The sequence below is a fragment of the Oryctolagus cuniculus genome, chromosome 13 (assembly GCF_051225735.1).
Source record: "Oryctolagus cuniculus isolate XC-2025 breed Fujian yellow rabbit chromosome 13, ASM5122573v1, whole genome shotgun sequence".
Taxonomy (NCBI): Eukaryota; Metazoa; Chordata; class Mammalia; order Lagomorpha; family Leporidae; genus Oryctolagus; species Oryctolagus cuniculus.
The window spans coordinates 79450753-79469041 of record NC_142879.1 but is presented as its reverse complement, the minus strand read 5'-3'; the positions used below and the strand labels follow the sequence as shown (position 1 = coordinate 79469041).

Here is an 18289-nt window from a genome sequence, read left to right as displayed (position 1 = left end):
CCAGGACAGAATCCGGCACCCCGATCAGGACTAGAACCCGGTGTGCCAGCGCCGCTAGGCGGGGGATTAGCCTATTGAGCCACGGCACCGTCAAATTATTTATTTGAAACTTGTCAAAATGAACTGATCAATTAACATCAGTGTTCAATTTCAGAACAAATATGCAGAAATTGCATGCTACTTTATTTGAAGTGCCTATTTTGCCACCTTCTGGACAAATGGAAAAATGCTTTTATGATGTAGAGTGACAATATACAGATGTAAAGACAGGAATTAATTATATAGAGGGACTCTTCAATTCTATCTATAAATTATAGTTTCTAAAAATATTTAAAGCAAAGATGGCAAAAAAGTGAACATGTGTTAAATGTGGATAATGGGGTGGATGTTTAGCCTATGGAGAAAGGCACGGGTTAAGATGTCTGTCTCTCATCTTAAAGTACATGGGTTTGGGGGCGGGCGCTGTGGCATAGTGGGTTCAAGGCCTGGCTGCTCCACTTCTTTTTTTATAAGGTTTATTTTATTATTTACATGAAAGTCAGAGTTACACAGAGAGAGAAGGAAAGGCAGAGAGAGAGAAAGAGAGAGAGAGAGAGAGAGAGGTCTTCCATCTGCTGGTTCACTCCCCAATTGGCTGCAATGGCCAGAGCTGTGCTGATCCAATGCCAGTAGCCAGGAGCTTCTTCCAGGTCTCCCGCACAGTGCAGGGGCCCAAGGACTTGGGCCATCTTCTACTGCTTTCCCAGGCTATAGAAGAGAGCTTGATCGGACGTGGAGCAGCTGGGACTCAAACCAGTGCCCATATGGGATGTCAGCACTGCAGTCAGTGGCTTCACTGGCTACACCACAGAGCCGGTTCGTGCTCCGCTGCTGGTCCAGCTCTCTGCTATGTCCTGGGAGGGCAGTGGAAGATGGCCCAAGTCCTTGGGCCCCTGAACCCGTGTGAGAGACCCGGAGGAGGTTCCTGGCTCCTGGCTCCTGGCTTTGGATTGGAGCATCTCTGGCCATTGTGGCCAGTTGGGGGAGGGGGGAGTAAACTAGCAGATGGAGGACAACTCTCTCCCTCTGCCTCCCCTTCTCTCTCTGTGTGGCTCTGATTTTCAAATAAATAATTAAAATAAAATAATGTACTTGGGTTTGATACCTGCTTCCAGCTTCCTGCTGAGGACGATCCTTCAAGGGAGCAGTGATGGACTCAAGTAATTGGCTTCCTGACACTCACATGGAGGACCTGGATTGAGTGTCCAGCTCCTGGTTCTAGCCTCAACTCAGAGCAAGCTTTGCAGGCATTTAGGAAGCAAACCAGCTAATCGGAACTCTCCCTTTTTCTCTCTGACTCTCTTTGCTTCAGAAATATATTTTAAAATTTAAAAAATTTGGTTACATTATTTGGGTGACTACAATATTTTTCTTCATACATTTTGTATATGGGAAATCCTTTATCATTTAAAGACAATTAACATGCCTAATTTAACTCATTCACAGGATGGAATATCATGCATTCTTCAAAGTCGCCAAGTCAAATAATTCAGTCACACAGGGGAAAAGGCTCAAGAAACACTGGATGTAAAAGGATGAATTAGTAAACAACTGTGCTGCTTGGGTGGTGGTGGTGACATATTTTGTCTGAAAAATGTGTAGTCTCCTCTTTCTATCACATTCCTGCCAACATGAAGGTCAATATCAGACTCAACCCTGGCTGTATCTGAGCAGTACTACAACAGGTAACTTGCATTTTTTCTCCTTTATACCAATTTTGCAATGCATGTATAGGCATTTTGCAAGAAACATAAACAATCCAATTAGTAATTCTTTTGTAAATAACATGTCGCAATAAACAAGCAATTAACATCAGCATTCAATTTCAGACCAAATACACTGTTTTTGCTGCTACTTGATGTGATGTGTTTGTGCTGCCATCTTGTGGACAAACATAAAAATGCTCTATGGTGTAGCATGGTAAAAGTCAGATGTGCATTTCAAATACTGGTAAACAAAAAAATTTTTAATGCAAACGACCAACACAATGAAAACCTGATTTATCATTTTTTTGTTTTTCAATATATTTGAAGAGCAGAGAAAGAAACAGACAAAAAGATCTGCCACCTGTGAATTCATGCTTTAAATGTCTGCAACAGTCAGGACTATGTCACGCCAAAGCCAGGAGCCCAAAACTCATTCCAGGTCTCCCACGTATGTGACAGGGACCCAAGCACATGAGCCATCATCTGGTATTTCTCAGGGTGTACATAAGCAGGAAGCTGATCTGGACTGGAGCTAAGACTTGAATTAAGGCATGCTGATATAGGATGTGGGTGTCCCAAACAATGTCTTGGCACCCAAAAAAAGCTTATTTACCGAAAAACAAAGTAGACAAACTATTAGATTAACAAAGGAAGGACAAATAAAATTAGAAATGAAAATGAGACAATTGCAACTGATACGACAGAAAAACAAACCATCATAAGAAGCTACAATGGGGCTGGCGCCACTGTAGCTCAATAGGCTAATCCTCCGCCTGCGGTGCTGGCACACCGGGTTCTAGTCCCGGTTGGGGCACTGGATTCTGTCCCTGTTGCCCCTCTTCCAGGCCAGCTCTCTGCTGTGGCCAGGGAGTGCAGTGGAGGATGGCCCAAGTCCTTGGGCCCTGCACCCCATGGGAGACCAGGATAAGCACCTGGCTCCTGCCTTCGGATCAGTGCGGTGCGCCAGCCGTAGCCATTGGAGGGTGAACCAACGGAAAAGGAAGACCTTTCTCTCTGTCTCTCTCTCTCTCACTGTCCACTCTGTCAAAAAAAAAAAAAAAGAAAAAAAAAAAAGAAGCTACCATGAATGATTATATGCAAACAAATTTGACAACCTTAAGGAAACAGATAAATCCTCAACACTTCCCAAGATTCAGCTTCCCAAAATTAATTAAGACAGGATGTAGAAAATCTAAACACACCAATAACAAGTAATGAAGATTTAAACAATAATTGAAAGTCAGGGCCAGCGCTGTGGCGTAGCCAGAAAAGACATCCTGTGGTGCCAGCATCCCATGTGGGTGCTGGTTCAAGTCTCAGCTGCTCCATATCCGATACAGCTCTCTGCTATGGCCTGGGAAGGCAGTGGAAGATGGCCCAAGTCCTTGGGTCCCTGGACGCACGTGGGGAACCTGAAAGAAGCACCAGGCTTCCGGCTTTTGATCGGCCTAGCGCCGACCATTGCCTCCATTTGTGGAGTGAACCAGCAGATGGAAGACTCTCTCTCTCTCTCTCTCTGCCTCTGTCTTTCTGTATTTATGCCTTTCAAATAAATAAACAGATACTGAAAGTCTCCCAACAAGAAAGTCTAGGATCTGATGGATTCACATATGCATTCTACAAAACATTTAAAGAAGAACTAAATCCTTGGGGCTGGTGCTGTGGCATACAGGTAAAGCCACCACCTGAAGGGCCAGCATCCCATACTGACACCAGTTTGAGTCCAGACTGCTCCACCTGTGATCTAGCTCCTTACTGATGTACCTGGAAAGCACCAGAAGATGCCCCAGGTATTTGGGCTCCTGCACTCACATGGGAGACCCAGAAGAAGCTCCTGGCTTCTGTCTGGATTGGCCCAGCTCCAGCTATTGTGGCCATTTGGAGAGTGAACCAGTGGGTGGAAGACATCTATCTCTCCCTTTCTGTAACTCTACTGTTCAAATAAATCTTCACAAGAAAAAAAAAAAAACTAAATGGGATGAGTGCCAGGGAGACCTACTGGACAGGATGTTTATAATGAAAATGGCTGGGTCATGTCAAGCTGCATTCCTACTTAGAAGATAACAGTGGACTCACCGTCCATGTGTAAACAGACCCCAACTGACCTCTACAGGCTGCCAGAACAGAGGACAAGGAAGGAGGGGAAGAAAGCCAAGACGTGGTCATGGCCCATGACATAATGGCTGCTGTCATGGCATTCACAGCCTAGCAACTGAGAATTTAGAAGGTGGTTACTTGACAAGGAGTGTCAAGAGACTCAATGACTGAACACTGGGCCACCTACAGCTGCCTCAATCCGGAAGCCCGCGATGGAGAGCCAGGGGAGATGTCACGGAGGTACTGTGTCATCCTCAGCCATGCTGGCCCTGTGAGCTGCCAGCCTTCTCTCACATTGCTTCTGGTTCACTTGGAGACCACACAGCTGGTTAGTGGATACTCCCTCCCTCTTTTTCCTCATATGGTGGTAAAATATGCATGACAAAACCGACCATGTTAAAGCTGTTACTGTAAATTCATTTTGAAAGGGGAAGCACAGTGGGGGCAAGAGGCCTGGAGTCACGACACTGACACCAGGAGTCAGGTGAAAGCCGGCTAGAGGCGAGCAGCTTGCAGACTCTTGCAGTTGGTGTAGCAGCTTATCTAGCCAAGGCAGCCAATCCGATCAAGGGATGGTTTATGCCATAACCAATCACTGCCTGTTGCTAGGCAGGCTCCTTTGCCAGGTGGGTTCCGAAGCCATTTCCTGAGTAACTGACACTTGCTCACCAGTGCCATATTGGCAAGGTCTGCTCATTCCACCACAGTTAATTAGGTAAGTAGCATATTGTTGGGCAGGTCTTACCAATATGCAACTTGGGAACATTTTCATCAACCCCAACTGAAACCTATCTGCATGAAATGCCACCTCCCCTGTTCTCCTGCCCCCTAGGCTCCAGCGGTCACTACTTTCAGTCTTTATGAATGTGACTACCCTGGGTACTTCATGTAAGTACAGTCATACAGTATTATCCTCTTGTATGTGGCTTATTTCACTTAGCATAGTGAGCTCAATGGTCATTCCTGTTACATTCTGTGTCAGAGTTTCCTTCATTTCTAATGCTGTGAATATAAATAATATTCCATAATACATATAGATAGTCCTGGACATACAATGTGTTATGCCCAGATAAGTAGATGCCTAAGAAGCTATCAGCAACCCGATCACACCAAAATGCAAAAGCAAGGTTTTATTAAAAAGGTACAAGCTGCAACAGGGACCTCATCCAACCAACCGGTGCAGTGGAGGAAGGAGGAAAGGCCCAGGTCTTTGCTCGGGGACGCTTTTCAAGGGAAAATATGTCAGCATGGGCAGGACGGGGGGTGGGGGTCTCCATTTGGCTTGGGTTTAGGGAGTTACCTCTTTTGGTAATCTCTATGGAGCTGCCCTTGGTCTGCTGAGCTAGCTGTCCTTGGTAAGCTTTGATATCTCCAGAATGCCTGAATGCCTGCTTTTACAAGGACTCAGGTCTGCTATGGGAAACAGAGGCTGCTTTTTAAAGTTTCAAAATAGAGCCACTTTGGCTTTTCACAATGGTTTGACTTAGGATGGTGGCACTTAAAACTTAAGACTTTACAATCAGACAATATGCGTTCAGTAGAAACGGTACTTTGAATTTTGCATTTGGATATTCTCCTGGGTTTGTGTTTTGCAGTTCCATCCTCTTTTATGATACTGGGCAGTGACAGTGAGCACAGGTCCAACAGCTGCACAGTCACAAGGGACACAAGCACCACTTTGCAGTGTGTTGTGTTGCTCAGCTAGGGTGCTTGGGAGGGGAGTGTATTAAATGCATTGTTGACTCATGATATTTTCTTTTCCTATTTTTTTTTTTTTGCAATAGTTCTTATTTAAGAAGCGGGAGACAGAGATCTCCTATCTGTTGGAATACTCCCCATATTCCTGCAACAGGCTGGTCTGGGCCAAGCCAAAGCTGGCAGCCAGAAACTCAATTTGGGTTTTCCACATGGGTAGCAGGGAGCAAAGTTCTTGAGCCATCATGTGCTGCCCCCTGGGGTGTGCTCTAGCAGGAAGATGGAATCAGAAGTGAAGTCAAGATTGAACACAGGCATTCTGATATGGGATGCGGGTCCTAACTGCTGGGCTAACCACCAGCCCAACTCAAAATATTTTGAATTTATGATTGTTGGGCATAACCCATTGCAAGTTATAAGCACCTGAAAATATGAGGGTACTTCAAAAATTTCCTGGAAAATAGACTTAAAGGTTTGTTTTGGTATAAAAGAAATCTAAATTTTATGTATGAAGGGTCTTCGAAGAGTTCATAGAAAATGTGTGTCATGACAAAACTGTATACCAATTTCACATTTTTTGCACCAAAATAAAGTGTTATCTTTAATTTTTAAAAATGACGTATTCATTTGAGAGACAGAGAGAGGGATGGACACAGAAAAAGAGTGCTCCTGTCCCCTAGTTCATGCCTCAAGTGCCCTCAACAGCCAGGGCTGGACTGGGCTGAAGCCAGAAACTGGGAAGTCAAGCAAGGTCTCGCATGTATCTAGCTGGGATCCAAGTCTTTGAGCCAAAACCTCTGCCTTCCAGGGTCTGAATGAAGAGTAATTTGGAGTAAGGAGCTGGAGACAGGTATTGAATCCAGGCACTCCAGTATAGGAAACAAGCCTACAAACTGGCATTTTAAGCACTATGCTAAATGTCCACCCCTAGGCTTATCTTTTAAATCTGTTTTCCATAAACTTGAAGTTCCTTCATACTTAGTAGGTATTAAATTATGTACTTCAAAAATTTCATAGAAAATGGAGTTACAGTAGGAGTTTAATTAGGTGCTAAAATGAGTTTGAACCCCATACATTTTTTTCCTTGATACACATTTTCCATGTGTCAAGAAAATCATTTTAAAAGTTTTTCAATATTTATGTTACTTATTAGAAAGGCAGAGTTACAGGGGTGGGGGAAGGATCTTCCATCTGCTAGTTCACTCCCCAAATGGCCACATCACTGGAGCTGAGCTGAGCTGAAGTCAGGAGCCAGGAGCTTCTTTCAGGTCTCCCACATATGTGCAGGAGCCTGAAGCTGCTTTCCTAGGAGCATTAGCAGGGAGCTGGAATGGAGTGGAGCAACCATACAGGATGCTGGTGCAGCAGGCAGTGGGTTAACCTGCTACGTCAAATGGCCAATCTTTTTGTTTTGTTTTGTTCTGTTTTGTTTTTTGCAGCAAAAACTTTTGGACGAAAACAAACTCATACTTTTAATTCCATTTTCACATAAACTTTCTAAAGTACTCTCTTATTTAGATTCCAGCATTAGTTAATCCTCCACAGTCTGACAATTTAATGAAGTCTTTTTGTTATTTCTTATTTTAAAAGACCAGGCTTATGACAGAATATCAAAAACTATTGAGCAGCCAGGCATCATTAAAAACATCATCACATGAATGTCAGAAATAAACACAGTATTGAGTCAAAGAAGCCAGTCAGGAGGGAATGACTACTTCAAGGTGCCTGTTTTGAAAACTGGACAAACTTGAATTCCACTGTTTGGGGGGTGTTTGGGAATGCATGTTGAAGTGACAGAATTGTAAAGGCCACGAAGTGGTGATAGTTGTTGCAAACTCAGTGATGTGTACCCTGTGATAATTCATTGAACTGTACACTTAGATCTACATATTTTTCTATATATGTGTGAGTCTTCACAATACAAATAGCTTTTAAAATGTTATAATCCCGGCCAGTGCCGCTGCTCAATAGGCTAATCTTCCACCTGAGGCGCTGGCACCCTGGGTTCTAGGCCAGGTCAGGGTGCCGGATTCTGTACCGGTCGCTCCTCTTCCAGTCCAGCTCTCTGCTGTGGCCCGGGGAAGGCAGTGGAGGATGGCCCAAGTCCTTGGGCCCTGCACCCCCATGGCAGACCAGGAGAAGCACCTGGCTCCTGGCTTCGGATCAGCACGGTGCGCTAATCCCTCAGACGCAGTTAAAAATTTCTCTTGGGACAAGTATTTGGAGCAGCAGTCAAGCCACCACTTGGGATGCCTGCATTCCATAGCAGAGTGCCTGGGTTCAGGTCCTGGATCCACTCTTGACTCTAAGTTCCTGCTAATGTGAACCCTAGGAGGAAACTGTGATAACTCAAATACTTGGGGTCCTGCATTTCCATAGGAGATCCAGACAAAATGCACAGTTCCCTGCTTCAGCCTGGCACAGTTTTGGCTGTTGCATGCATTTGGATAGATAGCTAGTAGAGAAAGAGATCACTATGCCTTTTAAATAAAATATTTTTCTTTTAATAATTAGCAGATAGCCTTCCAGTTCAATTCTTATCTATGATTATATCCACACACTATTTTATAACAAGTTGTTTGTACTTGATGTATTGTGAGCATTCTTCCTTTTGGTCACATGAGATGGTGACTAGAATGGCTCCAATATAAAAGACTACAAATACCAAAATGTTGGAGATGATGTGGAGAAACTGCAACCTACTCTATCTTACTGGTGAAAATGTAAAATAGTGTGATGACTTGTGGAAACGGGTTAGCAATGGCTAAAAAGTCAAATATACACTTAGCATGCATCCCAGAGATTGTATTCCTAGGTCTTTATGCAAGAGAAATGTGAAAATATATCAATGCAGACTCATACATATATATATATGTGTGTGTTTGTGTGTGTGTGCATAATCGTGAATTTTCACAGCATTATTCATAACAGACAAAACATGAAAGCAGTCCAGATATCCATAAACTAAAAATGACTCGACAAATGGTGTTATACCCATAATACAGAATCCACCCCCCACACACACTACAATGGACAGACTTCTCACATATGCTACAACACGGGTGAATCTTGAAACCATTATGCTAAGTGAAAAGTGCCAGGCATACAATATTACATCTTTTATGTCCACTTTTAATGTTGGCATATATCTTCATTGTGTGGATATAGCATGTTATTCAATAAAGCCCTATTGTTGGACTAGACAGTATTTTGCACATTTCAGTATTAGTGTGCATGAACCTTGATTATGTTTGTGCACCAGCATTTAGCAGTGGAACCAATTATTTGAAGTTTTGTGCATTTAAATGGTCCTTCCTGAAACTTCCACAGAATGCAGAATGCCTGCCCCCTCCAGCAGACAGCGTCAAATGTTTCCTTTTGTGAATATAGGAGTGTAACACAAAAAGTTTATTCAAAACTGGAATTAAAAATCAATTGTGTTTATTTTTGGTTCCAAGGAATTTTGAAGTCCATTCATGGTTTTTCACTTGCATTTCCCATGACCTCTTTGAGGACCTCTTGCATAACACTTCGCTGTTGATACTGTGTCCCATGGAGGACTGTGCCAGACCCAAGAGTCCTGCCCTCATGATGCCCTGTATTTGTTTGCAGTTCTCGTGGGTGTGCTGCCACCATGACCTTACTTGTCAATAGTGCCAATCGCCAAGTAGCAGGTTTTGCCATTTCCACCATAGGATGGATCCTCTTCACCACTTCCATGGGCCTTGCAGAATGGCGATTGTGGTACATGGATGACCCCTTGCTCTCCCCCAAAGGATTTGCCAGTGTGGGAATATGGAGAACCTGCGTTTATCACCATCACCGCGACTCCAACCAAAGCCACGGACATACCAAATTCTGTCACCGACACACCTACAATGATACCTTCCTCCCTCTCAGTATCCGTGTTTCTCAACATCTCCTGCTGGCTGCCAACCTTCTAGGGCTTCTGGGGAAGGCCTTTATCATCTTTGCACTTAGAAATGTGTACATGGGCATTGGGGGGACGAATACCCTCTTCAACCCATTTGTGGCTTCTGGAGTCCTGTACATAATTACTAGTGTCTGTGTCTTAACCACTGCATTCTGGAATTACTACTCCATTGTGAATGTACAAGGCATTGCCTTCCCATCATCTTTCCATCTGCCATTCAAGCCGGATACTCAGGAAGCTGGGAGTGCCATTCTAGTGGCAGCTCTCTCTGCCCTCCTCATGTTTTTGAGTGGCTTGGTTTTCTGCCTTTACAAGTTTCCCCCGGACAGAAACGTGTACCCTGAGGTTTCAAAAACACGAATTTTCTGGTAACATCGGCTTTGCAGATCCACGATTCCCATGAGTTTATGGGAAGGACTAACCCAGGATAATCTTCCAAATAGTTATAAGGACTCCAGACCATGGGACATAAAGTGGCTGACTCTTTTCTTCTACTATATTCTGTGTCTGAATTTGGTTCGTTGGTTGGTTGAATTAAGAACTTTCATTAAAAAAAAAAAAACTTCACCCATTTGCCAATTGATCTTTTCGGATCTGTATTTTAATTGCTGTTGGCTGAAATAAATAATCAAAACTAAATCTGCATGTATGTAAATAAGAGTATATGAATACATTAACCTCCCATATCTCCCTCTGAAACTTCTGCCTCCAAAAATAATGGCTCTTAATTCCTAAGTCGTGGTGATAGTATCTCTTTGTCATACAAAGATTACCCTGAGGTGCTAAAGCAGACACAACAGCATAAGGAATTTTCACAAAACCAGTGTTTGTCAAGACTCAGCATTTGTCAAGATTTTTCTAATCTCTAAGTATGTTAAAGCCTACCTCTGACATCAGTTCCCTTCATTACCATATACTTCAATATGACTCTCTAGGAATTTGATGTTTATTTGCATAACCATATTATACCTACAAAATTGCACAATTATACATTCCAATCAGTTAGACTTTTCAATGCCTCAAAAATAATTCTGTAGTTTTATTTGTTCCACACCAACTGCTCACTCTGTCTCTTAAGTCTTAATCTACACCCCACCACCACACACACAAATGCAGTATCCTGTCTGCTTTTCATTTATGCATTAAGTATCCATTTATTTATTTGAGGGACAGAGAGAGATACTGATAGAATCAGAGAGAGACCACCCATGTGCTGGCTCATTTCCAAATACCCCCCAATGGCTGGGGCAGAGCCAGGCCAAAGTTGGAAGCCAGGAAGTCAATCCAGGTCTCCTACATGGGTGACAAGAGTGCAACTACTTGAGCCATCACTGCTGCCTCAGTATATCTGCATTGGCAGGAAGCTGGTGTCAGGAGCCAGAGCCAGGAAACAAATCTGGGCACTATGGGACATGACACAGGGCATGAGCATCTTAACCAGTGTCTTACCACCTAGGCCAAACACTAACTCTATTTATTTTTTAAAATGATTTTGAATGGAGTAGGTGTTCACGGTGGTTAAGATGCTGCATCCCATGTTAACATATCTGGGTTCAAGTTTCAGCTGCGCTTCTGATGACAACTTCTTGTTAATGCCGCAGTGAATGCTCAAGTGACTGGGTCCCTGTCACCATTTTGGGAGACCTGAATGGATTTCCAGGCTCCTGGCTTCAGCCTGGCCCAGTCCTGGCTGTTGTGGTTGTGGGCATTTGAGAAGTGAACCAGCAGATGAAGATCTCTCTCTCTCTGCCTTTTCAAATAGATGGAAATTAAGTTTACAAATTTTTAAAATGATTTTAATTTGCTGAAGAAAATGAGACAACTGACTTCCATTTAACAGGTTACCTCTACATGCCTTATTAGGTCACAGGTCAACAGTCCTCTATAGCTGGTGAAGTCATGTGGATTGCATGACATCAGGTGGCAGGTGGTCATTGTCCCTTAAGTTATGATAAGATTGATCAGAGGATCTATGACAGGAAGCCTAAGTCCTCTTGTAATTTCTGAATCAAACTTCCACCTAACCCTAGCAGTTTAATCAATTGTTAACCACTGAGTCATCACAGTAAGGGTTACTTTAGGGCCTTTCTAATGTGACCATTCTTGCCAGAGTTAGGAGTTGAAATATCTATGTCAAAAGGTTTCCCTCTGGGATTGCTGTGGTGCAGTGGGTTAAGTTGCTTGGGACAGCCACAGTGCATACTGGAGTGCCCACTCCTTTCCTCTGCTTTGGATACAGCTCCCTGCTTATGTGCAGGAATGCAGTAGATGATTGCTCAAGTACTTGAGTCCCTGCTACCTTGTGGGACACAACATGGATGGGCATCCTGGCTCCTAGCTTTCGCCTGGTCCAGCCCAGGCTGTTTCCAACATTTGGGAAGTGAACCAGTGATGGCAGATCTCTCTCTCTCTCTCTCCTCTCTCTCTCTCTCTGCCCTTTCCTCAAATATTTTTTTTAAATACTTTTATCAGTTATGGTTATGTGGTTACTCTAAAATTTAATGCATACAAAATAAGCAGGCTCTAATTGTTTATTTCTTTTTTAAAAATTTGTTAACTTTTAATTTATTTGAAAGGCAGAGAGAAACAAAGATCTTCATCTCCTGCTTCACCCCTGGTTCACCTTCTAAATGCCCACAACAGCCAGGAGCCAGGAACTCCATCCAGGTCTCCCATGCTGGTAGCAGGGACCCAAGTGCTTGATCCATTACCTCTTGCCTCCCTAGGTGCACATTAAAAGGAAGCTAGAATCTAGGCCCTCTACTAAGGGATGTGCGAGCTCTCATTGGTGTCTTAATCACTCTTCTAAACACCTTCTCCAAATGATTTATTTCTAATTGAAGAGTTACCTTCACCGGCGCTGCAGCTCAATAGGCTATCCTTCATCTGCGGCGCCCGCACCCCAGGTTCTAGTCCCGGTTGGGGTGCCGGTTCTGTTCTGGTTGCTCCTCTTCCAGTCCAGCTCTCTGCTGTGGCCCAGGAGTGCAGTGGAGGATGGTCCAAGTCTTTGGGCCCTGCACCCCCATGGCAGACCAGGAGAAGCACCTGGCTCCTAGCTTCAGATCAGCGCAGTGCGCTGGCTGCAGTGCGCCAGCCGCAGCGGCCATTAGGGGGTGAACCAATGGAAAAAGGAAGACCTTTCTCTCTGTCTTTCTCTCTCACTGTCCACTCTGTCTGTCCAAAAAAAAAAATAGTAAAAATAAAAAAGTTACCTTCAATGTTGTTGAATTTACTGTTTTTTTTTTGGTTTTGCTATTTCATTTTTTTGTGTGTGTAGCAACTCAACTGTTGAGTATGGATTCATGATAGTATTTATGTGTTTTTATTATAGAACTTTTAAGTTTATTTAAAGGTAGAGATAGTATTGGCTCAACTTTAGTAGTTATCAATATATAGTCATGTTTCATCTCTATCCTTACTACCTATCCCAAACCCAGGCATAGATTATTTTGGAATAAATCCATGGCAATATATTATTTTATCCACAGATACTTTAGTATGTATTTCTTTTTTTTTTTTTTTTTTTGACAGGCAGAGTGGACAGTGAGAGAGAGAAAGAGACAGAGAGAAAGGTCTTCCTTTGCCGTTGGTTCACCCTCCAATGGCCGCCGCGGCCGGCGCGCTGCGGCCGGCGCACCGCGCTGATCCGATGGCAGGAGCCAGGAGCCAGGTGCTTTTCCTGGTCTCCCATGGGGTGCAGGGCCCAAGAACCTGGGCCATCCTCCACTGCACTCCCTGGCCACAGCAGAGAGCTGGCCTGGAAGAGGGGCAACCGGGACAGAATCCGGCGCCCCGACCGGGACTAGAACCCGGTGTGCCAGCGCCGCTAGGCGGAGGATTAGCCTAGTGAGCCGCGGCGCCGGCCCAGTATGTATTTCTAAAACTAAGTTCTCATTTTAATATAGCATTTCACCACTATCATACCAAAAATATTAACAGTAAGTTCTTAACGTACTCAAATACCCCGTCATCGCTCAAATATCCCAATTGTACCATAAGTATTCTTAACAGTAACCTGTGGTTTTCTATATGTTCAAAATGTCTAAGTTGCATTCATTATTCCTTTTTACTATCAAATGTACTCGTCTTTGGCAGTGGAGCCAAAGTGACATATACCATGGGTATTTTTTAAGACAAAACAAACAAGCAAGAAAAAAGTTTATCCAAGACAATCAATACACTATATACCTCAAACAATTCTTTACAAGCTTTATTTTATGAAAGTGATGTTCCTGAATAGTATCAACTGTGTGTTCATTTTTTTCCTTATACAGTCAACCCTCTATATCTTTTTTTTTTTTTTTTTGACAGGCAGAGTGGACAGTGAGAGAGAGAGACAGAGAGAAAGGTCTTCCTTTTGCCGTTGGTTCACCCTCCAATGGCCGCCGCGGCCGGCGCGCTGCGGCCGGCGCACCGCGCTGATCCGATGGCAGGAGCCAGGAGCCAGGTGCTTTTCCTGGTCTCCCATGGAGTGCAGGGCCCAAGCACCTGGGCCATCCTCCACTGCACTCCCTGGCCACAGCAGAGGGCTGGCCTGGAAGAGGGGCAACCGGGACAGAATCCGGCGCCCTGACCGGGACTAGAACCCGGTGTGCCGGCGCCGCTAGGCGGAGGATTAGCCTAGTGAGCCGCGGCGCCGGCCCTCAACCCTCTATATCTGCTGGTTTCACAAATATAATTTTAACGCCACAGAAGAAAATTTGTTTAAAATTCATTTACTGAGACAGAGTTTATTTAGGCAGAATTACAGAGAGAAGGGGAGAGACAAAGAGATCTTACATCCACTGGTTCACTCCCTAAGTGGCTGCAACCACTGGGATTGTGCCAGGCTGAAGCAGGAGCCCAGAACTCCATCTGGGTCTCCCATGTGGGTAGCACTGGACCAAATACTTGGTCCATATTCTGCTGCTTTCCAGGCACAGTAAGAGGAAGTTGGATCAGAAGTGGAGGAGCTAGGACTCCAACTGCTGCTCACATGGGATCCTGGAATCCCGGGTGGCAGCTTTATCTGCTGAGCTGAAACAACAGCCCCAAAAATTATTTTTAAAAATTACATCTGATTGAACATGTAACAGACTTTATTTTTCTTGTTATTATCCCCCAACAATACAACATCTGTTTACATAGCATTTACATTGTGGAGTTACTGTGGGTAATCTAGAGATGATATAAAGAATATAGGAGAGTATGCATAGGTTATATGCAAATACCATGCAATTTTATATAAGACACCTGAGCATCTGTGGAGTCTGCTATCTGAAGGAGGTTTGAGGGACTTGGAACCAAATCCTCCATGGTTCTTGAGGCCTAACCGTACTGAAATGATTTCACTTCTAATGTATTGATTTGGAATTTATCCTAAGATATTGGGCCAAATTTCACTTTCTGCAAATAACTCTCCCTTTCTACAACTACAACTTAATTTAAAAATCCATATTTCACCATATTTCAGATTCTTTTTCAGATATTAATTTTCATAGATACTTGCTAATTTCTAGACTTTCTATTTGACTTCTTTCATGGATTCATGGATCAACACTATCTTACCTTAAGATATAGAGACTGTACTCATCAAGATTCCCCAGAGAGACAGAAACAATAGGATCTAGAGCTAGAAAGATGGAGATATGCAGGGCAGGATGTTGGTAGGGGAACTGGCACACATGATTATGAGGCTGAGAGGTCCAGTGATTGGCCATCTGCAAGCTGGAGACCCAGGGGTGATGGGAGCACGGCTCAGTCCAAGTCCCAAAGCCTCAGAACCAGGGAATTGGGTGGTATAACTCCCTAGTCTAAGATTGAAGGCCAGAGAATATGGGGAGCTTCAAGTCCACTCTGGTGCCAAGTCCCAGAGTCCCAAGTCCAGAGAACTCAGGAGTTGTGATGTTCAAGGGTAGAAGAAGAAGGGTGTCCCAACTCCTGGAGAGAGAGAAAGGGGGAGAGAGAGAGAGAGAGAGAGGAGAGAGAGGAGAGAGGAGAGAGAGAGAGAGAGAGAGAAAGGAGAGAGAGAATGAATTCACCTTTCCTCTGCCTTTTTGTTCTATGTGAACCTCCAACCAACTGGACAGTATATACCCACATCTAGTGGGTCATCGCACTGTGTCCACTGGCTCCACACCAATCTGCTCTGGGAACACCCTCACAGTCATGCCTGGATATACTGCTGTATCAGTCTCTTAGGTGTTCCTTAACCTATCCAGTTCACAACTAATGCCAACCACTAGATACTTATTTTAAGGCCATATTATAGGGCCAGAGCCGTGGCTCACTTGGTTAATCTTCTGCCTGAGGCCCTGGCATCCCATATGGGTGCCGGATTCTAGTTCCAACTGCTTTTCCTCTAGTCCAGCTCTCTACTTTGGCCCGGGAAGGCAGTGAAGGATGTCCCAAGTGCTTGGCCCCTGCACCCGCATGGGAGACCAGAGGGAGGCACCTGGCTCCTGGCTTCTGATAGGCACAAAATGGCATAGCAGCTATTTTGGGGGGTAAACCAACGGAAGGAAGACCTTTCTCTCTCTCTCTCTCACTGTCTAACTCTGCCTGTCAAATAAAAAAAGACCATATTATGTTATTTGGCATCTTATTTGTATCCTATCTTTAGTGCTTTCTTAGCTGTTTCTGTTTATTTTTTCATATGAACTTTATAATCCATTTGTCTTGGTCTAGACCAGAAACATAAAACTCTTCTAATAATTTTACCAGCATCAAAGGAATGTTATAAACTAACTTCAGGATAATTTACATATTTATAATACTGTTTATCCTTACTGAAAAAGATGTTATGAGAAAAGGCATGTGGCACAGTGAATAAGATGCCACTTTGAACATCTGCTCTAGTCCCAGGTCCTTCCACATTCCAGCTTCCTGCTAATGCACACGCTGGGAGGCAGCAGCTGATGGCTCAAGTAGTTGAGTCTCTGTCACCCACATGAGAGACCTGGATGGAGTTCCTGAATCCTGGCTTCAGCCTTCCCCAGACCTGGCTGTTGAGGGTATTTGGGGAGTGATCCAGTAGATAGAAGATCTCTTTTTTCCTGTGTCTCTCCCTTGTCTCTGTTTCTGTGCCTTTCAAATGAAAATAAAGTTGACAATTCAATGTTTACAAAAAAGACATTAACATTTGGTGAATGAATTAATCAGAAAGTATGAGTTGAAGTTGTGTCTCCCGGGGTGGCCTGTTTTTAAAAAGATTTATTTTATTTATTTGAAAGAGTTATGGAGAGAGGCAGAGACAGACACATCTCCTTAGGCAAACAGAAGTGAGCAGTGGAGATATGGCTAGGGCAGGACAGGATGGCTCTTGCACCAACTCCCTGTCTGCCACCTGCTGGTCACAAAAAGAACTGACAGCCTTGGCTTGGGCTCTGGATAATGGCCCATGGGCCCTCCTACTTCCTTTAGTCTCAAAAGAGAACAGGATGACCATGACAAAAGGCTCTGGATGTGAAAGGTGAGATGCTCAACATGGCAGGGGCTGCTTTGTGGAAACAAGGTAAAAGAGGACATCTCATGACTTTCTGAGACACCTTGTGAAAAGATTATTTAAGGAACCCTCCCCTACTTTTTTAAGAAAAATAGCAAAGAGAATGTGCCTTATATATTTTGATTGGCACAATACACACTGGTGGGTGCTGTAAGGAATGGTGGCATTAATTTCATTCTTTCTTCCCCATAGAGATCCTTTTGAGGTATCCAGGAGCACCTGTGCAGGAGTTGAACTTGGAAAGTACCAGAATGTTTTGCTGCTGTGACCAGGGCAAAAGAAGTCACCAGTGACATTGACGGGTGAGTACAGGTCAGTAGTGGTTATGCCTTCCTCCTCCCAATCCTTTTCTTCAACCCCAGTCCAGACAGAGAGAAAACACCCAGAACAGCTGCCACCATACCCAGTGAGTAGAGTATTTCATGGCGGGTCCACATGAGCAGCCTACTGTAGTTAGGAGCTAGAAATCAAGCATAGACACTCTGAGGTGAGGCACAGGAATTTAACTGGTGTCCTCACTGCTAGGCCAAACACCTGCTCCAACAACCTTAATTGATGGAAAATACAGACAGAGAATGGGACTTCCTTTTGCAATCAAAACAAACAAAAGCACACCTTAGGGCCTTGTGAATTTCAGAATGTCAATATCTAGCCATAGTTCCTTGTCTAAGAAATTTATGGAAGGCACACTCTGGGTGACCCTGACTTCTCAGTGAGTACCTCTGGCTCCACTCATAGAATATTTCTCTTTCAATTACTGGGAGCTTTTTGCCATTTTCCTCCTGGAACACTCATAGATTACAGTGACTGACCCAAAACTTCCAAAAAGACATTTCAATTTTCAAAAGACTTCTGAACTCTTGCAGGGGGAACTTGACCACTGTGGTCCTTTATCTGCTTTTCTCTTGTAACATACTGTCTATTCAGAATTCATCAAGCAGCCCTCTGAGTCATGGAAGCGGAAGAACGCTCTCACATTCATTACTTTACCATTTGGCTCTTGCTATCCTTTATACTACTGAGAAAACTTCCTATTCTCTTTTTGATTTGTTGAAGGGAAACCATTATGGTTTATTATTTACCTCCAGTTAAAAAGATTCTTGAGGCTTACTGGAAGTCCTTTAATCATTTTATTATCTTCATGAAGAAGTTTAATGTCATTTGATGGTCCTACAAGTGATCATTCCAAGCCACTTTATTTGGACATTTTCTGTGTTATCTATTAAATCTGTGCTGTTGGCATTTTTAATTGAGGGTGCCTGCATGTCACTTTGAATGTAAATGATATCTACAGCATGGGTAATATGACCATCACAACTGCATTTCCCTAAGAAG

At 43.7% G+C, this 18289-nt stretch overlaps 1 protein-coding gene across 1 annotated transcript; it reads left to right on the top strand.

Annotated features, from left to right (window-relative positions):
* Nucleotides 1–4680: 4680 nt before the first annotated feature.
* On the top strand, nucleotides 4681–10089 carry CLDN34 (claudin 34). Its single transcript, XM_051834791.3, has 2 exons — nucleotides 4681–4730; nucleotides 9150–10089. The coding sequence occupies exon 2, from the start codon at nucleotides 9172–9174 to the stop codon at nucleotides 9841–9843; it is 672 nt and encodes a 223-aa protein (XP_051690751.1). The 5' UTR covers nucleotides 4681–4730; nucleotides 9150–9171; the 3' UTR covers nucleotides 9844–10089.
* The last annotated feature ends 8200 nt before the right edge of the window (nucleotides 10090–18289 follow it).

Coding starts and splice junctions, on each gene's coding strand:
- CLDN34 (XM_051834791.3), top strand. CDS start 9,172: ATGACCTTACTTGTCAATAGTGCCAATCGCCAAGTAGCAGGTTTTGCC.